Source organism: Otolemur garnettii, unplaced genomic scaffold (assembly GCF_000181295.1).
Source record: "Otolemur garnettii isolate 467f Iridium unplaced genomic scaffold, OtoGar3 scaffold00293, whole genome shotgun sequence".
NCBI classification, from domain to species: domain Eukaryota; kingdom Metazoa; phylum Chordata; class Mammalia; order Primates; family Galagidae; genus Otolemur; species Otolemur garnettii.
In genome coordinates, this window is record NW_003852688.1 from 359,560 (window position 1) to 382,893 (window position 23,334).

The 23,334-nt window shown below is 45.7% G+C and overlaps 1 protein-coding gene across 1 annotated transcript in view; it reads right to left on the reverse strand.

The window, feature by feature from the left end:
• Positions 1-14,006: 14,006 nt before the first annotated feature.
• The window catches only part of KLHDC10 (kelch domain containing 10), a 68,496-nt gene continuing 59,168 nt past the window's right edge, over positions 14,007-23,334 (reverse strand). The window contains exons 8-10 of the mRNA XM_003803323.3: positions 22,436-22,483; positions 20,130-20,269; positions 14,007-19,144 (exon numbers count right to left, since the gene is read on the reverse strand). Coding sequence (XP_003803371.2) covers positions 18,935-19,144; positions 20,130-20,269; positions 22,436-22,483 — 398 coding nt within the window. The 3' untranslated portion in view covers positions 14,007-18,934. The remainder of the gene's footprint in view (positions 19,145-20,129; positions 20,270-22,435; positions 22,484-23,334) is intronic.

Genomic DNA, 23,334 nt, shown 5'->3' on the forward strand with positions numbered 1-23,334 from the left:
GAGTTCTCATCAACACCCACCTATGGGGTGAGTTGGCCTGTCTTTGTCACTACCTGCTGGGGCACTTTCATGGGTGGTGGGATCCCCTTGACGCTTGGTAGTGAACACTTCTATAGGTCCCTGTGTGCTGGCTTTCTTGAACTTTTAATGTCACCTCTGATAAGCCCCATTGGCCTCATCACACACTGCCCTTTTGAAGCCCTCTGGTTTGAGTAGCATAATGTTCACTGCCTACTGGGTGTGCTTGGTTCTCAAACTATTTTGTGGGAAGAATTGTGTTTTCTAACCATTTTATAATATCCTTGACAGCAGACATGTTTCCTGTTTCCTTTTTGCTCCCAACATCTAACGTGGGTTCTGGTCTTCTGGGGTTTTTTTTTTTTTTTTTGGTTGGTTTTGGTTTTTTGAGACAGAGACCTGTGGCTGGAGACCTGTGGCATCAGCCTAGCTCACAGCAACCTCAAACTCTTGGGTTCAAAATGATCCTCCTGCTTCAGCCCCCTGAGTAGCTGAGACTACAGGCGCCCGCCATGGGTCCAGCTAATTTTTGTATTTTTAGTAGAGATGGGTCTTGCTCTTGCTCAGGCTGGTCTGGAACTCCTGAACTCAAGGGATCCACCTGCCTTGGCCTCCCAGAGTGCTGGGACTAGAGGCGTGAGCCACCTCACCTGGCCCTAATGTGGGTTCTATACCACACTGTGGCACAGTCTGTGCCAAACTGCTGGCTGGGATAAAATGGTGACAACTTAGGGCCTGGAGGGCTCCTAACAGCCCGTGGGAGTTCCTGGAGTTGGCATGGGGACCCTTCTCTGCAATGACCCACATGCCTGCCCTCATGCCTCAGCACCCACTTCTGCCTGGGGTACACACCTGGTCCACCCTCCCTCCCCAACTTTTCTAGGTGAACATGAGGGTGAGGGCCAGGCGGACCCAGAGCAGAAGTGGGCAAAGCTGAGCCCATAGACAGGGAGCAGCAGCGGGCAGAGCACCTTCATCTGCTAGGTTGAGAGCGACGTGGGGAGGGCATAGCCCGTGAGCCCTGGTCACCTTGCCCAGTGTCTGTGCCAGGCTCTTGGCAACTTCTACTTCCACTGTTTCCTATTCCAGCCCAGCAGAACTGAAGTGCCCTTTTGCAGAAAGAGGCCCTGGAGCTTCCATGTTGGTCCCCAGACAGCTCTGATAGAGGGTCCAACACATCTTCCATACTCCCCACAGTCATGTGCCATGCAGCCCTGTGGAAAGGAGGTTTGGGGAGCTTGCAGGATCAAATGTCTTAACTGGGCCCTAGCCTCTCCACTCCCCAAGCTGAATCCAATTTTTATTGAAGCCTACGAAGTACCAAGTCCTACAGAAACCGTTGCAAGAATCTTTGGGAAAACAAGACTGACGACACTCCTGTAGGAGGGAGGATGAAAGAAATTATGGCTTGCCACAGGCCCCTGGGCAACAGGTCCCAGGGTACCCAATAGATGCTTCATTCTCTCTCTCGGGCCTATCCAAGTTCTCTCCCAATCCATATCTCATTAAAAGAAAACCCAAAAGGCCATATTATTTGGCTCCCATCTGGCCTCTTGAAATGTAAGGACTTTAATCAGTAGAACATTAAAAAATTGGATAACTTTACAATAACAAGGACACCACCAGCTGGCCCTTGCCGTGGCCCTTGCAGAGTGAATGGGAAATGGATTGCACCATCTGTGCCTGACTTCCCTCCCAGAGAAGATGAGTGATTACACCATTTTGGAATCCAAGTTTACCAAAACAACTTCCCAAATGGAGGAAAGTTATGCCCCTAAACGGCTTAGATCTAAGTATCATTTACTTACTGTATCCCGCCGCCCTGCCCCACACCGGGGCTCCTCTATTCCCTATTCCGGGCCAAACATTCCAATGCATCATCTATGAGTGACATCCATGGATGACAACGCAGGAGGCTCCTGGTGAAGAAATGTGGGAAAGTCTAGCAGGAAATAAATTACACAGGTAGAAAGATAAGAAAATGGACCTAATTCCTCCTCCAAGCCCAAGTCTAGGATTTACCACTCCTCCTCCTGGAGCCACCTTGCTCTCAGTCAGGGAAGAGGCACGCTGCCTGGCAGGTGGCAGTTGAGACAGGAAAAGAGCCTTGCTGGTTAGAACTGGCCTCCTCTTCCTTAAGGAGCCATGAGAGGGAGTAAGCGTCTAGACTGGGGAGGGTAGAGATGCCCACGCACCCTCTTCTGGCAGTGGTGTGGTGAACAGTGCCTGCTCTGTGTGGCATGTCCCCAGGAAAAGGAAGTGGGAAGATTGACCAGGATTTTGAAACCGAAGCTGGAGCTCGGGCTCTGCTTGTGGACATGAGAACCCAGCAAGGAAGCAACATGGGCTCTTCCTCCCCAAGAGGGATGTGGAGGCAGAAGCAGTTGGAGGTCCACCTCCCACCAAGGGATACATTTGCAGCCTGGAGCCACCTGGCTTGGCTCACCCTCTCGCCCCACTGCTCCTCCTCAGAATCCCTCTTCATAGGCCATGGAAGTGCCACACCCCAGTACTGAGTGGGTCATTGGTGCCCTTGCTGTAGGAACTGGCTATCTGTCTGTGCACTGGTAAGAGCACTCCTTCCACCCTCCCCAAGGTCAGCAAGGGCTGGAGGTGCTTGGGTGGTGGTGCTGCTCAGGTATCTGTTAAATGTGGCATCAACGCTCCAGGGTGATCTAACCAGATACCTACCAACCCACCATTGGTCTGACACTTTCTTGGCCACCTTGATTTTACTCTTGTGTGTGATTTGCACAACCTTTTGAGAGTGGATGCTCTCATTTCAGAGGTGAGGAAGGCAAGGCCCAGAAGATCACATTTCTCAGAATTGCTGAGATCTAAACTCATGTATTGTTTAAAGCCCAGACGGCTTTCCTGTAAGGCTTGTATAACTAAACGCCCACCCGCTGGATCTGGGAGCACATGCGTCAGAACCCACTCCACCTGCGAGCTTCCAACTGCAGCCACACGGACCAGCAGCTCCGGCTCAGAGCCCCCAAGTCAGGGAGCACAGCAGAAAAACCCGAGTCTTTTTTCTTTTCTTTCTTTAACAGAAAGTATGGTGAATCACAGAGAATACAATACTCTTGTACCTACTACCCAGATTTGTCATATCTTTACATTCTGCCTTGAGCTTGTGTTTAAAAGAATGTTTTTTTAATAAAATTGTTTTAAAAAAAGAGGGACATCAAGAACAAAGACAACAGAGTCTTGACTCTTCGTATGGTGCTGGTGCCGCTGGATCAGTTCCCTGGGGCTGCAATAACAAAATACCACAAGCTGAGTGGCTTAAACAACAGAAATTCATTCTTTCACAGTTCTGAGGCTGGCAGGAGGAGATCAAGGTGTCAGCAGGGTTTGCTCCCTCTGAGGGCTGTGCGAGAGAATCTGATCGATGCTTTCTTCCAGCTCTGGGAGTCTGTGGGCAGCCTCTGGTGTTCCTTGACTGACAGAGGTATCATCCTGATCTCCGCCTTCATCTTCACATGGCGTTTGCCCTGGGTCTATGTGCGCACACACGTGTCTGCGTTTAAATTTCCTCTTTTTATAAGGACATCAGTCGCATTAGATCAGGGCCCATCCTAACGACTTCCTTGTAATTTGATTACCTCTATAGAGATCCCATTTCTAAACAAATTCACATTTTGAGGTGCTACAGATTAGGACACCAGAGTATATTTTCTCTTCTTTCTTTCGTTTTTGTTAGAGACAAGGTCTCATCTATGTTGCCTAGGCTGGAGTGCAGTGACTATAAACAGTCATGATCACAGCACACTGCAGTCTCAAACTCCTGGCCTCAAGCAATCCTCCCACCTCAGTCCCAGTAGCTGAGACTACAGGCACGTACCACCATGCCCGGCTCTTTGCTGTATCTTTTTGGGGAGGAGGGGGACACAAGGATATAGCCTTATCCTGCCATATGGGAGCTGATTCGGGGCAGTATTATACAGACTGCAAGATCCGTGTTTACAACTAGCCCAGATGGTGTAGATTGTATCCCACCTCAGAGCACTCAGGTAATTTCACAAGCTGGCTGCAATTCACACCCATATCTCTCATCAGAGCAACCTGTCAATGCACATGGCTTGGTTAAGACACATTTTCCAGGTGTCACAGGACAATTCAACATGTGGCAGGTCATCCTTTGCTTGGCGGGTACAGACAAGCCCCCAGCAGTCACATCAGAAAGCTCTCCGGGAGACCTGAGCACACCAAGAGCTTTTCACTTTCTTATTTTGTCTCTGTGCCAATGATCCCACACTAGACATTCCACTGGGGTAATTCCAACAAGAATTCTCCCAAGATCTATTGCCCAAAACATACTTACTGTCTGACACAGCCATTTGTATTCCTTTTAGAGTCTCTTTTTGCATTGCTGACTTCCAGAAAGCTAATTAATTATTTTAGACACCACTATTAAATTGACATAGTGATTAATCTGATAATCCTTTTTATGAAATTACCTCTGAAATGCTAACTTTTCATCTTTTGAAACTCACTGTGTAAATTAACTCTGAAGATTACATTGTACCAGCTTTGGGCTCTGTAAATCTTAATGGCAGTTTTTTGCCAAAAGCAATAAAAGCTGTCCTGAATTTATCAGGTCAATCAGGAAAAAGGCAGGCAGGCAGGAAATTGAAGGTGACTCACGCTGCATGCTGCATGCGTGGGTTTCAACTGATGGAACTGTTAGAACCTGTTATTACTGGTTAGATACAGCGAAGAACAGCAGTAGCCAAAGGAAGCAGAGGGGCACATGGAGCCCCTCGTTACAGGTGTCAAGGCTCCCTACATGAGCAGAACGAATGTAGTTCTAGAGGCTTCCACCTTTTCTTCTCTCCCTATCCAATCCCTGTATCTCCTCCCAGTGCCGCTGGCGGAGTCTTTTGGTGTGGCAGTTGCCTTCCAGCATGTGGCCTGAGCCCACAGAAGGAGCACACCTGGGATATTGCCCTCCACTCTGTTTTACACAGTGGGCCTGTGCCTCTGGATGACTTTAATTTCTTTAATCATGTTTATGAACATGTCCCATAGGACACGTCAGCCTGGTGGAAGAAGCAGACCCATCTTCGAGATTTTTTAAAGTTTAAAAGTTCTTAAAGTTTTCTTTTTTAATAGTAACCCCTGTACATCCCATTGTGTGCCTTACTAGGAGTGGTTACGTCACTTTGGCAATCTCTTTTATGGCTATGGCACTCCCCACTGTTTGGAAAGTGGCCCCATTCATCCCTCCCTCCATCCATCCATCTGACATGTGTACTGAGCACATACAACATGCCAGGCTCTGGGGAAAATAGATCAAGAACAAGGCAGAGACCATTCTGATCCCCATGGCACTGTCATTCTAATAATCTGATGGATACTCAGGATCTGCTGTTCCATCCCTTGGGAAGTGGAATGGGCAGGAATAGGACTGTAACCAGGGGGCACAGAGAAGGCCATGCTGGCTGACTGGCCTCACCCTCACCCTCACCCTCGCCCTGGCTCTGCCTCATTGAGAAGATGCCATTAGAATAAAGGACTGAAGGAGGTGAGGAAGCCGGAGGAAGAGCACGCCAGGCAGAGGAGCAGCCATGCTGGGAGCACACCTGGCCACTCAAGGTGGTCATTATGGCTGGATTGGAGTGAGCCAAGGGACAGTGGTAGGAGGTAAGGTCACAGAAGTTTGGAATCTGACCATGGCCATGGGAAAGCTGGATAAATGGGGCACCTCTGGGTGTTTTGCTGGGAAAAGCAGGCTTGCTGCCTCCTTCCTATTCCCCTCAGCTTTTCCCTCCCATCACAGTTCTGTCTTGGAAGTGTCTCAGGCAGGCCACAGTATCTGAAAGCCCCTGTGAAAAGCAGCAGCCTGGGACCTGGTTTCCTGCAATTAGCTATTTGACCTGGAGAAACTGAGGTTACAGGGCACCTCCACCCAGCTTCCCACGGGCAGCTTCCCACAGGCGCCCCTGCTGCTGCTTCTCGGGGCTCAAGTTACCCAGATCAGTTCAGTTTTGTTGGGGCAGGATGTGCACCCCCCTGCAGCATCCCTTTGTGCCTTGTTTTCTTCCTTCCTTGGGCACACAGGTAAAAGCCAAAGGAGGAGAGAGCCCCTTCCCAGGAGCAGATGGGCTGATTCTGGTGGTGGAGGGATCTCAGTGATCTAGACAAAGCCTGAACCTGCCCAAGGTTTCTGACACCCGCACATTGCTCTAAAGATGGCAGACCCAGGGAGTAGAAGGCTTTGGTCAGCAAGGGCTTCAGTCAGCAGCAAAAGAGTGACACTGTGACATGGTTGTTCTCCTGGAAGGGCTGGGGGTACACTGCTTTGTGATCCTCCCCCCCCACCCCCCCATCTCATGCAGGAGTTACTCCCTTGTTCTATCACACTCACACCTTCAGCAAAAGGATGACTTTCTGGCAGTCTCCATCCCACATCAGGTGTCTGTCTTCCCCGGGGGTGGGTTGGGGAGAACAGATCTAAAGGAGGAAGGACCAGAGCACCCTGGAGTTGCTCAGAAGCATAGTCAGGGAGCAGCTGACTCCCAGGGAGCAGTGGGACTCTGTTTCAGACGAGACTTGCTTCTGGGTCCGGGTCCCTGGGGTTCTGGGTCCGTTCCCTGTCGCCCCAATGGCGACTAAGCGCTAAGCTGCCCAATGGAAGGATTTTCTAGAAAAGGCCAGCGAGGTGTGGGTTTGGAGTGGCAGTCAGAGCTCTGGCATTAGTTTTCTACTCCCTGAGTTTAAAGTTGACAGCAAGTATGAGTGCTTGGATTTTTGGTGTGTCCCCAGGCCCCATCTGCCACTCCACTGAGGGTGCCTGACCCCTGTCCACCGCCATGCCCACGGGCAGGGTCCTTCCTGTCGCTTATCCAGTGAGCCTTTTCTTCCCCCTCAAGTCACCCTCACACACACAGCGCCACAGCAGGCTCACCGTGGGTTGCCATGGAAACAGAGCATTCTTTCCTCTTCCCTCCTTGCTGTTTACCTTGGTCGGGGACTGCGGCAAAAACCAGCCAGTCGCTGACGGAGCGGAGCGTGGAGGGCGGGGGGAGCGGGAGGAGGGAGCCCGCGGGCCCCCAAACCGGATCGTTCCGGTTCTGCGCGGCTCCCTCCGGCCTGGGGGCCTCTCCACCTCCGCGCAGTGGGTTGGGCACCCGGGCCTCGGGCCCTGGGGCAGCTTTCGTGCAGGGGTCTGAGACTACCTCGGCTCTGCCCCGTGTCCCTCCGTGCCAGTGCGTGGCGCCAGCACAGCTTTGGGGGTCCTGCCCAGGTTGCAAGTTGCCCCCCATACAAGGGCGCCCTGTTGAAGTGGGGGTGATGGGATCCACAGTGTAGCCCTTTGCCCGTGCGCACCTTCGCCCTGCGTCCTGCCACCAGCAGCGGGTCCTGTTTCCGCGCGCACGCTCCCGCCGCAGCCGTAGGGTCCTTTGGGTGGCTGTCTGGCTTAAAGCTTCCCGATGCTCTCACAGGAGAAGCCAACCATTTATCCCACCTCCTGGTGACCTGCCGGGCTTGCCTCTTCCTGGGGGCTCCCCTGGCTCCCGCCACATGCCACATGGCTTCCTCCCCTAACAGAAGACACCCGAAGCTGGGCCCTGCCCGGCACGCTCAGGTCACTGATGTAACATGGGGTGCATTTTCTCGCCACTTCCTAGCTCCCGTCGTCGGCGAGGCTCAACCTAACTTTCTGCTCCGTGGGCCTTCCGGGCCTTGTTGCTCGGTGGCCGTGCCGGGGCTCGCCCCCTCCCCAGCGCGGGCCACGTCCCCGCCGGGTGAGTGAGCCCGGCGAGCCGCGGCGCGGGGCGGCGGAGGCCACCTCCCGGCCGGACGCCGCCAGCCGGCTCCCCGCTAGGGGGAGGCAGAGCCGCCGCCCGGACTGCATCGCCTTGGCGCGAGCACGAGGCCATCTTGTCGCATCCTGAAAACCGTAACTCTTTCGCCCCACGGTGCGCACTGCGGCGGGCCCAGCGGACTTACCCCAGCCCGGAACACCACCTGGAAGCCAGGGGTGACCTTCGCCTCCCCGCTTGCCTTTTCGTAAGCGCTCAGTAACACTGTGGCTCATCTGCACCCACCGCCCAGCCTGGAGGATGAACGTTTTAGGACCTCACGGGACTGCAGACATGGGCACTCTAAACCCGGGCTTCGAAGAGTCTGGGTTAGCTAACTCCCCTTGGCAAACCACTTACCCACTCTTGCCTTGGCCTACAAATCTGCGAGATGGGGATAATACCTCTAGGCCTATGATCCATGGCAGGGAGACAGAGGCTGGACTCTGAGGTTGGGGCTGGGGTTGGGAGGGAAGTTCATCGGGTGTAAAGCCAGAGTGCTCATCGTGGTGGCCTGGTGTGCACGCGGGTCTGAACAACCTCCCTGCTCATAGTTCTGTGGACCACGTCTCTGTGGGCAGCAACTACAAATCTGGGTAGTGCAAGGGGCTGACATCCTGAACCATAACTTTGGCTGTTTCTGGGCAAAGTTTAGGTAGTGGAACCCAGATACAGCAGATGCCTGGACGGCCTAGATGTATTTCTCTGGGGTTGGTAGAGTAAATAAGTCTGTTCCCTGCTGGTGGGGTGAGAGAGTTTTGGACACTCCTTGGTAGTCAAGGTAAGGGCTGCCTCAACTCTCATGGCCAGACAACTTTAGCTGGAAGGTTCAAGGAGGATAAATTGACCAGCCTGTTCCCTAGAAGGGGACGTAGGTTGCACAGCTGCCTTCTCTTCTTTTCACAGGTGGCATCTACAATCCTGCTGTAAAACCCCTGGTCTCTGTGAGGGCCCAAAGTAGTGGCCAGGACTCTCAGCTGTCTCTGTCTCTCTGTCCTCCCTAGTCCTGGAGCTGGGATGGAGTGGTTACTGCCCTCCATGACTGAGCTGGGCTGGGCACTCTCCTTTCTGCTTGGGCTGAGAATCTTTTTTTTTTTTAACTTTTTTATTTTTATTTTTATTCTTTTTTTTGAGACAGAGCCTCAAGCTGTCCCCCTGGGTAGAGTGCCATGGCTTCACTGCTCACAGCAACCTCCAACTCCTGGGCTCAAGCGAGTCTCCTTCCTCAGCCTCCCAAGTAGCTGGGACCACAAGCGCCCACCACAACGCCCGGCTATTTTTTGGTTGCAGCCATTATTGTTTGGCGGGCCGGGCTGGATTCGAACCCGCCACCTTAGGTGTATGTGGCTGGCGCCTTAGCCGCTTGAGCCACAGGCGCCGAGCCTGGGCTGAGAATCTTAGTGTCTGAATGTCTCACTTTCACATTTGAGACTGTGAGGCCAGACCCTAGGCTTGTGTAGGATGATCGGATTTGCTGGGCCTGCTTTGCATGTCACTAAACAAGCCCTGCACTTCCTCTCAACTGGCTGTGGAGTGTATGGAAGAAAAACTTCTGCCCTACAAGAATGTTCTTGAGGCTAGGCACAGTGGTTCACTCCTGTAATCCTAGCATCTGGGAGGCCAAGGCAGTGGATTGCCTGAGCTAAGGAATTCCAGACCCACTGGAACAAGAGGGAGACCCCGTCTCTACTAAAAATAGAAAAAAATAGCCTGGCACTGTGGTGGGTCTGTGTAGTCCCAGCTACTTGGGAGGCTGAGGCAAGAGGATCGCTTGTGCCCAAGAATTTGAGGTTGCTGTGAGCTGTGATACCATGGCACTGTCCCAAGAGTGACAAAGTGAGATTCTGTCTCAAAAAAAAAAAAAAAAAAATTCTTGCTTGATTTTATTAATGGCCAGGATGGTAAGGAATAAGCTTTGGGCAATAGGATAAAACCACAACTTAAAACTTGACAGTGTATGTCAAAATCCTCTCCCACCCCTCCATTTTTCCCTTCTTCTAGCCTCCAGGATTGGCTTTTAAATCAAAGATTACTAAGGACCAGTTAGGCTGTATCCAAATCAATGAGGAACTTGAAAATATGAATACTCCAGCTGCACCCTTTAAATCACCCAATTCTTTGCAGCTTGCCTGCCTAGTCAGGAGAGAACCAGACTCTTGGTATTCTGAAGAGCTAAATTGAAAGAGCTGTGAAAGATTCTTGAGAGAAGGGGGAAAAAGTAAAGAAAAAAACCAGAAACACACTTAAAACCCATAGTCCCTACTGCAACCCTTCTTCCTTTCCATGTCCATCTTAATACTGTAAGCTTTTTGGGCTGTGTTTTTTGTTTTCTTGTTTTTTGTTTTTTTTTTTTTTCTGATAGCTACCTTTAGAGCTGTAATTAATATAATTACTTGGCTACTGTTGGAGACATTCTATAGGTTACCTTCCTGCCACAGAGAGGATTCAGCTAGCTCACTTGCACCATCACCCTGCCCTCCTTCATCCTCTTATGTTTAGTTTCAACTCTGTAATTTTTGTTTTTATTTATTTATTTATATATTTATTTTTTTGAGACAGAATCTCAAGCTGTCACCCTGGGTAGAGTGCCATGGCGTGATAGCTCACAGCAACCTCCAACTTGGGCTCAAGTGATCCTCTTGCCTCTGTCTATTTTTAGTAGAGATGGGGTCTTGCTTTTTGTTCAGGCTGGTCTCAAACCCATGAGCTCAAGCAATCCACCCACCTTGGCCTCCCAGAGTGCTAGGATTACAGGCGTGAGCCCAAGAGCCTGGCCTCTAATTTTTATTTTATTTTATTTATTTATTTTTTGATATAGTCTTTGTCACCCTCAGAGTGCCAGGGTGTCATAGCTCATAGCAACCTCAAACTCTTGGCTCAAGCAATCCTCCTCAGCCTCCCGAGTAGCTGGGACTATAGGAACCTACCATAACGCCTGGCTATTTTTTAGAGACGGAGTTGCCCTCTTGCTCAAGCTACTGTGGAACTCCTGCACTCAAGCAATCCACTGCCTCAGCCTTCCAGAGTGCTAGGATTACAGGTGTGAGCCACCACACCCAGCACTAACTTTGTAATTTTTAGTAACTTTTATTTCTTGTTCCATCAACTATAGAGAACAATAGTCAATACCTATGTAATGTTTAGTATGTGCAGGTGTCGTTCTAAACACTTGAGCATGTCTGTTCATTCAAACCACACAATAACACCAAGAGACGAGTTACTATTACTAGCCCCATTTTAGGGACAAGGAAAGAAGTGCTGTTTTTCTGTTATGGTGGTGGTTCTACAAAAGGGAAAGGAGACCTGTTTGTGTGGTTAGTCTGCCATCTTCACACTGAGTTCAAACAGGGCAAGGATTGTTTGTTCATTCTGGCTTTTGTGGTAAAGTCCCTTGCTGAACCATTAAGTATGACAATATTAAATAAGGTAGCAAAGCCTTTCATCTTGGCTAGCAAGCACTGTCCAGTTAGCTCAGCTGTGGGACAGGGATTCCCAGATGTCTTAAACCAGCTGAATTGGGATCAGCTGAAGCATTTGTTAAAGTAACACACCTACTAAAACTTAATCTTTGGGATTTGGGACTAGGAATCCATATGTGTAATGAGCATACATCATGGTTTTGAAACCATTGGGTCATAGGTGTTCCTGTCAGTTGGCCTTCTTCTATTCCCTACTCCATTTTTCAGCCTTCTTTTTTTAGAACCATGCAAGTGAGTATCTAGCCTGTGATACTCACTAAGGAGCTAGCTGGCTTGTCTGGTAGACCTCCCATCACAGTGGGATTAATGATCTTTAATATCAAGATCAAGGTGAAGAGATAAGGCTAGTCCAGTCCTAGTGCTATACACATATGGTACTCACTATTATGCTCCAGGGCTTTAGCCAAATATCCTAAATACAGAAGGTTAGATCTGAAAGGGACTTTGGGGATTATCTAGCCAACCTCATTTGACAGATGAGTAAATAGAGACTCAGAGAAAACTAAGTTGCATACAGAACAGGACTATTATGGACTGAGCCAAGAGCAGAACTCCGGTCTTCCATCCTCTGGGTTATCTCTTTCTAGAACTGCATTGTCTAATAGCCACTAGCCAGATGTGGCTATTTACATTTAAATAAATGAAAATTAAATCAAATTAAAAATTCAATCCCTCAGTCAATAGCTATATTTGAAATGCTCAATAGCCACAGATGGCTAGTGGCTACCACTATCTTGGAAAGTATAGACATAGAACATTTCCATCATTGTAAGAAGTTCTACTGGTCCAGTGCTGGGCTAGAACCTGGAAGAAGTTCCACCAGTCCAGTGCTGGGCTACTTTCATTTGAAGGTAGCTTAGAAACTGGATGGTTTGGCTCGGCGCCTGTGGCTCAAGTGGCTAAGGCGCCAGCCACATACACCTAAGGTGGCAGGTTTGAATCCAGCCCGGCCCGCCAAACAACAATGATGGCTGCAACCAAAAAATAGCCGGGCGTGTGGGAGGTGCCTGTGGTCCCAGCTACTTGGGAGGCAGAGGCAGGAGACTCGCTTGAGCCCAGGAGTTGGAGGTTGCTGTGAGCTGTGATGCTACAGCACTCTACCCAAGGGGACAGCTTGAGGCTCTGTCTCAGAAAAAAAAAAAAAAGAAAGAAAGAAACTGGATGGTTTTATAATGTCCTCTCTTAAGCAATTACTGCAGATTAGCTACAAGAAAATGTGGTTGTACTATTCCATTGTAATAGCTTAATAATAGCATTTTGACAAACTAGAATTTTGCACGTTTAACTGAAGAACAAAACCACGCAAACCAACTAAGCCACTTGAATACCCTCCCCCTAGGCCAAGATAGGGCTAGATGCCTTAGCTAAGAGCTGAATCAGATACAAACAAGAGTCTATTTCAAAGCTTGTCTAAAGACTAAAAGGAGGCTCTGCACCCACAGCTCAGTGGTTAAGGTGCCAACCACATACACCGGGGCTGGCTGTTCGTACCTGGCCCAGGCCTGCTAAACGATGACAACTACAACAACAAAAAAAAATGGCTGGGCATTGTGACAGGCATCTGTAGTCCCAGCTACTTGGGAGGCTGAAGCAAGAAAATCACTTAAGCCCAAAGTTTGAGGTTGTTGTGAGCAGTGATGCCACAGCACTCTACCAAGGGCGACATAGTGAGACGGTCTCAAAAAATAAATAAACAAACAAATAAATAAAGACTAAAAGGAATGGGATCCATTTCTTATTCCTAGTAGGTTGGAGGGGAGTATATTTTAGAGGAGGGAGGAGAAATAAACCCAAGGGGAAGAGGACTTCTTTGTATTGATAGGATTAACTGTAAGGTAAATTCATAGGTAAAAAGTTTTCTCTTTTTCCTTGTAGATTTATATTGTAATTTGAAGGTGTGTGTTTTTTTTTTTTTTTTTTTTGGAAGGGCCAGGTTTGAACCTGCCACCTCCAATATATGGGGCTGGCGCCCTACTCCTTGAGCCACAGGCGCTGCCCCTAGAAGGTGTTTTTGATCCAATAGGTGGCCAATGGAAATACTGAAAAATAAGAGGCATATATGCAATTCTAGAAGGGAGCCCTTAAAAGTGACCAGACTTAGAGTGTTCTTGTCTACACTAGACTTAACAGACTTGGGGAAACATACTGCTGGGGTAGGATTAGAGGTTGAAGCATCACAGAGTAGAGGTTTTAGAGAAGGAAGAATCTAAAAGACCAAGGCCAGAGCTAGGAACTGTGGTTTCATCCCCAAAAGACCCCTACATAGGACTCAGCTTCTCCTGGGGTTTTTTCTAAAGACAATCATAGGACTTTGCATGTATAAGGTCACATCTCCTTTTTGAATTTGCTATACTCTCCCAATCTTCAGGAAAGTCTTGTTATGCCCATATACATGTGTATAGCAGTGGTTTGGGGGAGTATAGGATGGTGTAGTGAGAGGGATGTCAGATGTGGCCCACTCCACCCTTGCTCCTTTGCTGATGTCCTTGTGGAGGGAACCACAAGGAGTTCCAGATGGTGAGCAGAGCAGGTAGAAGAACTCACGGCGGGGGTGTGAGTGGGGGTGTGGAAGGTGGCTGATTCGCAGATATTAGAGAGAAAAGCTGTGGTGGAGATGGTGGAGGTGCATGGGACTGATGCTTATGTCATACAGGCGAGCTTACATACGCACAAATTATAGTCAGACAATCAAGGTGGCCTTGAACCAAATACATCTGGGTAAGATTTATTGATCAGATTGTTTTAGAAAACCAACAGCAAAACACTGACAAGATACATAAATACAGATTGGACATTTTAGGGTAAATTCACTATATTTCCTACTTGTGTGTAGGAAACCAGGTAAGGTGGAAAAGCTGTCCTGATCATATGGCATGCACACCAGACTGCAAAAGGACATCCACACTATTTAACAGGACTGTGGCAAATAGCTTTAAAATAAGGCAAGCATTGTGTGTAGCCCAACCATATACCCTGTAGGAAGAGCAAAGCCTAGGCTCACCCTCGGAGACTGCGGCTCAGAAAGAGGCTTTCCTTTCTTGCCCAGATCCTTCCAGTAAATTTGTCCCTGGCAGGTGCCTTTGTAGGGAGATGCCTGTGCTCTTCCTGCGCAGACTCTGGTATAAGTAAGTGACTTTGGAGAAAGTCAGAGTGTTTTCTGATGCCTCCTTTGTATTCTAAATGTGTAACTAGTAAAACAGCAAATACTACCGCTTGGTGAAATTGGGTTTTTTTCCTCTGAAAACTGTTTCTGACTCACCTTGTACGCTGAATAAGCAGGGCCTTAAAAAACTTCTAAAACATTTTTTAAAAAAATTAAAAACATGAAAATTACACTAAAAAGATGGTATCACTTTTGAAGCACAACTCAGGACTTCTGTTCATAACACCAGACTAGGGAAGAGGTCGCTTTCCACTGATTTTAACGACCTTAGAAGGGAAATGCCATCGCCAGGCATGAGCCAGTGGTGACAGCAGGGAGGTTACGGAACTTCACTGAGCCCACCACAGGCCTTGCCAATGCTCCTAGAGTTCTAGCATATTTGGGGAACCAAAGCGAATTAAGCTAACAGTGACCAGTTTGGGGAGTACAACTTATGATCACAGGACTATGAACCCTCCTACACTGTAGAGCTCAATACCAAAAAAAATTTTTTAAATAATGAAAATGGCTTTTTGTGCTATATCAGAATGCAGGCAGGTAGACAATTCAGTAACCTGTGCCACTTTCTAAACATCTGTAAGACCACATAAAAACAAATGGGTTTTACAGAATAATAAGACCAACACAGTCTTAGAGGATAATTCAACCTTTCCTATATGCCAAGCTATATGACTGGAAAAGGTATCTCCTAAGGAAGAACCAAGGCTCCTTCAAGATCAGAGGAAAAGCAAGTTTTTCAAGAGTCAAAGAAATATGTTCAAATAACGGAATTTCCCCTGCAACATCCAGCTTTTTCTGCCTATAGGTGCTAAGAGTTCTTTGGTGTTTACAGGAGAGACAGCCTAGAACTCAGAGCAGGAGATTATGCTGAAGAGTAACATCTAAACTCAAGATTACCACCCATGGCTCCTAATTTAAGCATTCAACTGTAATTGTTCAGACTGACCAATTATAGGTAATCAGGCTGCTTACATGTTCACTGATTCCCAGCCCCTCAGTGATTCTTCCTTTTTCTTTTCTAACTACTCATTAGCCCCTTTCCACTGGGAAAGAGGTGCTTATGGGAAAGGGATAGGGAGAAAAAAGAAATGTAAATGAATCAGCTGTTGATAGAAAAGCTGATACACTGATTATCTAAGGATTTCAATTATCTGTGCTTTATTCTTGCTACTCTGGATAACCAAAGATCACTGTTAACATATCTCTCGCTTAAAAACGTTAATATATTCATTATACTTTTAAATCTAACTATGTAAGGGCATCAATGGTTTCAAGGAAATTCTTACATCATGTCATTAGGGCACTAACAAAAGAAGATTCTGACAGTGAAAAGGGTTTTGTTTGGCCACTGAAGAATAGTTAAAATTTTAATTATTCTGCATGAGTTTGTAGTTTTTCTAGGATGTGGAAAGTACTTTATTAAATGAAGAAAGCATCAGTTTCTTCATTTAATAAAGTATTATATTCCCAGATAAATTAGTATATACATGGGAGAACTGATAGTATTAAATACTAGGTTTTAATTCTCCATTTAGGAAACTTCTACATGTGGACTTCCTTCTGCCTGGGAAAAGAAACGTAAGAAGTCGTGCAGACATGAGATAGAACAAAGATGACTGGGGAAAAAAATCTCAACTCTAATAAACCCAAGGGACAATAAGTCTCTAAGAGTTGGAGTTTAAAAACACGGACTTGAAAATCCAGCTTTATCAAGAGTTGGTTTAAACCAGCTGATCACATCTAAAATTCTTGACATAATTTAACTCTAAAGTAATGAGCTGGCTTCCCTAAGACAGGTACAAAAAAAGCGATATACCTGCTTTATAGTTGCACCCTATATATAATCTGTATATATCCATATGTGTTTCTATATATTGCACTTAAAGTTACAAGACTGTAGCAAGATGGCTGGGAGCACCTCAAAGAGGCAAAGAAACAGCAGGCATGAACTTTCCTAAATCAAGGAAACAGCGTCAGGAATTCTTAGTGCTGGTTATAGGTAAACCAAAATGCCTGATGACCTCTTGTATAAAATTCCAGTCATCTACATTTCAGTCACAACACAGTCTCATTTGGCATCTAGAACGTGTGCACACGTGTGGCTCTATAGCACTCAGCGCTGGTGATACCATGTCATTTTCACTAGTGTTAGATTAAAAGACACTTTAGACCAAGGATGTGTACTTGTATAAAATTGTCATGCACAGATTTGCCTCCAAAGTCTACTTCAACGAAAAGTACCCTCAGAAGGCTTAGCAAAGAATGCTAGCAAGTGTGGATGGAACCAGACCACATCTCTCTCCAGCTTCTTGGTGTAGCAGAGCTAGAGACCCACTAATATCCCAAAGACCAGGGAAGTCTATGCACAGAGGCTGAGCATTCTGTCTTTGGTCCCTATATAAATCCAAGATAAAAATCCTCTCACCACCTTAGACAGCCTGACTTGTTTAAGTTGGGATATATTTTCCACCCAATATGCAGAGACCAGGCTGGAGTCAGCAGTGAAGCACTGATTTGGACCAGTGGAGCAGCTCAGACTGCCCTACTCTGGAAAGAACTCCTCAGAGGAGCAAGTCTGACAGTGGTGGCAGAGGTTAAGTGGCACACAGACTGGTAATGGCAAGATGTGGGTGGATGACCCCTAGAGGAGCTGCTCCTTTTCCTGCCTCTCTCCCACATTCCTCACTCCCTAAAGAGGGCCTAAACTCATGGATGAGTGGTTATTACAAGACTTTGCAGAATACAGGCACCATTAACTCAACCCAACTTGTACAGGCCTAGAAGTCAGGAAACCACGTCTAGAGGCCATGGTTTTCTCTTTTCCAGAACCAAACACCAGACAGTATAACTTTTTAGCCTTAACTCAAAGGTGATTTTAAATCCACACATAAACTAATGAGATCCCTTCTGAGAAGAAGGAAAAAGAATAACTTTAAAAGCTATGTGAAAAAGAGGCACTTAAAGGAAAAATGTGTCCCAAATTCCCCAAGTGAGTGAACTGCTGTGAGGTGGCCTGCAAGGAATCGGCACGGTGGCCTCTGGCGTGCCTTCAGCACCTACAGCACACCTACGGACTTCTGAATGCTCATGGCCAGCACTTGCTCAAATCCTCTAGCAGTTTGATGGCAAAGCAAGTGAAAATTTAGGTCTTTTTTCTTTATAGAAATAAAAAAAATACACCAAAACTAAAATTACATACCAAAAAAAGTGAATGATCCTCAGTTTCATTCCTTCCTCATGCTAGTTTTTAAATGATACTTGGTTCTTCAGGGAAGATGACTTGTGGCTTTCCCCCCTAAGACCTTTTAGCTAATTCTAGACAACTGCAGCACCATGCACATTAAAGCAGATAGAAAAGGAGGCAACAAGCTAAGGTAAAATTCAAGGACAAACTGCCTAAGAAAATGGCAGATACATGGTCCAGAGATTAGAAAAGCTCTGAAAAGAAAATGGCCAATGTGGCAAAGACCACGGCCTGAGTAGAAGCCAAGTAAACAAGCCCAGAGAGTGCAGCTCTTTCTGCCCAGCTCTTCTCTGGCCTCTCTCGCAAGTATGTGTTTATGTCTCATGGCATTTACACCAAACATTTAGGGTCTATAATTCCCCGTGAAGAAGTCAAAGAGACACCTAAAACTATTAATAAATGTAGGAGAATTTCAAAACTGTCAGAATGAAGAACTTTGTCCACCATAAGGTTTTCAATTTGAAATACTCTTGATGTCATGATTTCTGAGAATCACATCAAAAGCACGACCACGTCACACTTGGCAGTCTTTCAACTAGCCAGCTCTAACCACTGGTGGCACCATAAGGATGAGAAAAGAAATCACTAACCAGGAGTCACCGAGCTGCTTATCTTTCCTTCAAAGCCAAAGGATTGGCTTGAATATCCATGCAGCAAGAAGTCAACCACTGCTGCCATTCGATCAGCTATTCAATAAGATGCATGGTGAAAACGCTAATTTAGACATCTAGGTTTCAGGTTTCAGTATAACCTGCAGGACTCTCAAGGTTAGCCTTCTCACTTTATCCTCTAAACTTTTTCATGTTGCTGGAATTTTGAAAGTTTTGATTTAATTTTTGTTTTTATCGATGATGCTTTAATTTATAGAACATTGGTTAACATGGTTATATGTTCAGAATTTCCTTAAAAATTTTTTTTATCTTGATCCATAACATTGTTAAGGTACTTTCAGATTTTTTCCTCAACTCCATCAAGAAAGAAGGAGCATGTATGTGTATGTGTATTGGGGCAGGAGGAGAGAAGCAAAGAAGGAAGCACATGGGAAAGTGAGATGTCCATAAACTTAAAAACCAATTTACGGAAAGGCATCTGATGTATTTTCTGAATAAGGCCTTGATCAGGGTAACCAATCCTCTTTGTAGCACATTCTACACTGCCCATAAATAAAGGAGTCTTTTTAAATTAACATTTCCAGTATCAATGAACAGTCCAGACATCCTCATTTCAAGCGCTCGATGAGTCCCTGTGTGAGTCCAAGGTGCAGAAGCTGTGTTCGGGAGAGGTTTGCTAGGTTAGGGAAGGCCGCAAGCAGCTTCTCCCATGCCAGTTCCAGCAGGCTAGGTACCACCAGCCAGATCTTAAACAGTGACCCAGTCCGTTTGTTTTCATGGATGTTCACCACTCCTCCATGAATGTACATGCAACCAGCCTATGAACAAACGGTAGTCAGAAGAGCACAAATTCAAATGGGAGAGAAACAGATACCAAGGCTGAACAGTCAGCACTACCCCCCCCCCAAAAAAAACATAGTAGGCTGAATGAAGATGAGGTGAAACAAAAAGAATTTCTCACGGATCTCACAGTGTAGACATCAAGATGATTTAAATAATGAATGAGTTACTAAGGACAAAACTATAGTTTTTTTGTTTTTTTTTTTTTACTTCAACAACAAACAACTTCACTTTCTATTAATGAACATTAAACTAAGACTATACTGAAGTATCCAAAGTACCAAATACTGGGAAGAGAAAGATGAAAATTAAGGGCTTTGCCTTAGGAAATTAGTCGAATCTTCAATACTATGGTATCATGGGGGTAAAACTCTTCTCTGCCCTCCCGGAAACACCTTTAAATCACTGTCTGGGACCTGAATGCCAGGTGTAGCATTTACACCTGGCATTCATTTATGTTATTCTTTTCCATTTATGTTGTTCTGGGGTTTTTTTTTGAGACAGAGTCTTACTTTGTTTTCCTCAGAGTGCCATGTTGTCATAGCTCACAGCAACCTCCAACTCTTGGACTCAAGCGATTCTCTTGCCTCAGCCTGCCAAGTAGCTAGGACTATAGGTGTCCGCCACAACGCCCGGCTATATTTAGAGACAGAGTCTCACTCTGGCTCAGGCTGGTCTCGAACCTGTGAGCTCAAGCAATCCACCTGCCTCAGCCTCCCAGAGTGCTAGGATTACAGGCATGAGCCACCACACCCGGCATATGTTGGTCTCTTAAATTTGGGTATGATGCTTTTTTCTCTCCTTTGCTCAAAGGAAGGGATTGGTTTTGGAAGGAAATTTGAAAACCACAATCCAAGATTTGCTGATATTAGGATCTTTTTTTCTTGCTAATACCTCTAAAAAGATTAGAGATTTAAGGAAGCAAGGCAACTATGTAAGGAAGATATGAAAATAAAAACTTACTGGTGTAACAGCGGCACAGTGAAAATAAACTGGCTCTGGCATGGTAGCTGGGAGCTTTACCCATTGAAAAGTCTGCAGATTCAATTTCCAGATATCTCCCAGGATCACTTCTCCATTATAGCCCCCACAAATAAATACATCTATCAAGAAAAGAGAAAGCCAAGATCACACAAAGGAAAAGAATCAAAGTTTATAGTGGATCACATGGCCAGTGGACACGGATCTGTTAAGTGGATTGGCCCTAACAGGAATTCAGTTGTGCAGTCTCTCGTGCTGCTTTCTTGTTCTTCAGTAGAGTTAGGACACTATGTCAGGCTCTTAATTGAGGTTAAGGATATAAACCTCCAAGGAGACTTCATGTCAATGTTCTCAAATTCAAATACCTACAGGTTTCAGGCACAAAAAGTGAACCAACGAGGGGGGTCCAGGAAAAACAAAAAGAGGTTTGGGGAATACAAACAGAAGTGCTCATCCTCTAAAAGAGGTGATGGCTATGTCCACTCTAGCTATTTGATACCATGGGGGAGACAAGGCTGGCAATTGCTATATCTGCTATGTTTTCAAAAGAAGCTGAAAATCTGGATTTTTTAAAAAGAAACATTTGATTTAAATGTTGGCCTCTAATTAAAAAGATTTTAATACACATATGGACCACAGAACACATATGCAGGCCACCAGCTTGAAAATTCTTCCTTTAAAATAACGTCCTAAAAAAAAATAAAGTAAAATAAAGTAATGTCCTAGAAAGAATATACAAGAATATCTGCTCATACAGACAAATATCCTTCATTCAACCTGACATTCAACCGGAGGAGAAGCATTCATTGCAATGCTCAGTTTGGGGGCATAAAAGAGGTTCTTTCAGGCTTTCTTCAGCCCAAAGAGGACAGCCTGAAAGTCCGTTTGGTCTCTACAGTTCTTTTTTTTTTTTTTTTTTTTTTGAGACAGAGCCTCAAGCTATCCCCCTGGGTAGAGTGCCGTGGCTTCACAGCTCACAGCAACCTCCAACTCCTGGGCTCTAGCGAGTCTCCTGCCTCCACCTCCCAAGTAGCTGGGACCAGAGGTGCCCGCCACAACGCCCGGCTATTTTTTTGGTTGCAGCCGTCATTGTTGTTTGGTGGGTCCGGGCTGGATTCCAAACCGCCACCTTAGGTGTATGTGGCTGGCGCCTTAGCCACTTGAGCCACAGGCGCCGAGCCTACAGTTCTTTATTAGAAACAAAATTATCCAAAAATGAAACGGGTTTTTTGTTTGTATGTATGGTGTTTTTTTGTTTTATTTTGGTTTTTGGTGAGATCAGTTATTTTTTAACTTAACTAGATAACTTGTAACAAAGGCTATGTTAAACTTCAAATTACATGCCCAGAACTAAGACTGAATTCCATCTGTATGGTGCCTGGCCTCAAAGAATTAAATGAATAAGTGCCTTAATTCAGATCTAGATCAAGTTTAAGCCAATACTTAATTAAAGTATAAAATTCACTGGAAAATTTTTATAGCTAGGATTTAAGGAAAACTTTAAAGTAGCTCCATGCTCAGAAAGGCAAAGCTGAACAATGCCACTATCTATAAATCTTATCCCCAAAGCAGAAACATAATAAAAACTATCTCTGTACTAGAGAAGGCAGATTAATCCTAGTTAAATCCTAACTAAGCTGCTGAAAGGATACAGGCTGTCTAACTCATTTAGGTACACTATCTTCCCAGAACAATTTAAGGAGCTATATCAAACTATAAAATAAGCTGTAGATTTTAAGACAGGAAGGTTATCCAAAGAGGAGTCACTTATCACATTTAGATAAAGCAGCTGGAGCTGCTTTCTAATGCCATATGATGCCTTTATCGTAGTATGGCCAAAGAATGAGCTAAGAGTTCTATTTGGCATCAGCCAGAACAGAATCAACTTTATGAAATAACACTCTGAAGGAGTTTTTACAGTTTCAGTATGATGTTCAGTGAGGTCCCCGTTGTATAACCACTCCAGATTATTAGTACCACCCACCCTAATCACAGACATCTGCTAAGGTGTGGTGCTAGAAGATCAGCGGGTGCAATAAGAGTTTATTTATCACAAATTATTGAATTCTGTTATAAGTGAGGGAACCCAAACACTGTACTACTTTACTTTATGAAAACTGCTAAGAGACAGGCATAACTCTATGTGTTTCCCGTTAAGTTTAAACTACAAGAAACAGACTCTCCCCAAAGTTATGTTCTCTCTTTTGAGGAGCTATCATTAAGAAATAAGACATTTTTAGCAGATACAATTACTGAAATGGAAACAAAATGTTATTAAGAGACCTTACCATTTTTTATCTGAACACAACTGTGACACCTTCGAGCTGCAGGAAAACCTGCCGAACACATAAACACAGAAATTCTATTATTCACAGGAAGACTGGGAATCATATTAATATAACACAGTGAAATGCATACTATGAATAACTCAAAACAATCCCCTTGTTGCAACTATTGATTAGTCCTTCCAAATTTCAAAAGCCATCAGAAGTCTCCTCATAAATGCACAGTATTGGCCAAATGCAGTGGCTCACTCCTATAATCCTAACAGTCTGGGAGGCCGAGGTGGATGGATTGCCTGAGTAAGACCAGCCTAAGCAAGAGGAAGATTCCATCTCTACTAAAAATAGAAGAACTAACCCAGCGTTGTTATGGGCACGTATAGTCCCAGCTACGTGAGAGGCTGAGGCAAAAGGATTGCTTGAGCCGAGGAATGTGAGGTTGCTGTGAGCTATGACATCACAGCTCTCTAGCCTGGGGCAACAGAGTAAGACTCTGTCTCAAAAACAAAACAAAAGAAAAACAAACAAATAAAAAAAACCCAAAATAAAACAGTACAATGTTAAGGTGCCAGGGAAACAAAGTGGGGGGGGGGGCCACAAAGGTTCCTAGTAGCTTTCCCAGCCATTTACCCACAAAGAGACAGGTAGATCTTGATTTAAGCTCTTATTTCTTATCCTACCTATATTTCAAACACTTTTGTCACAAAGTTCAACAATCTTCATTAAAAGTCACTTTGTTCAGGCCAGGCACAGTAGCTCATGTCAGTAATCCTAACACTTTGGGAGGCTGAGATGGGAGGATCTCTTGAGGCTAGGAGTTTGAGGTTGCTCTATGAGGTAGGCTAATGCCATTGAAATCTAGCCCAAGTGATAGAATGAGACTTTGTCTTAAAAAAAAAAAAAAA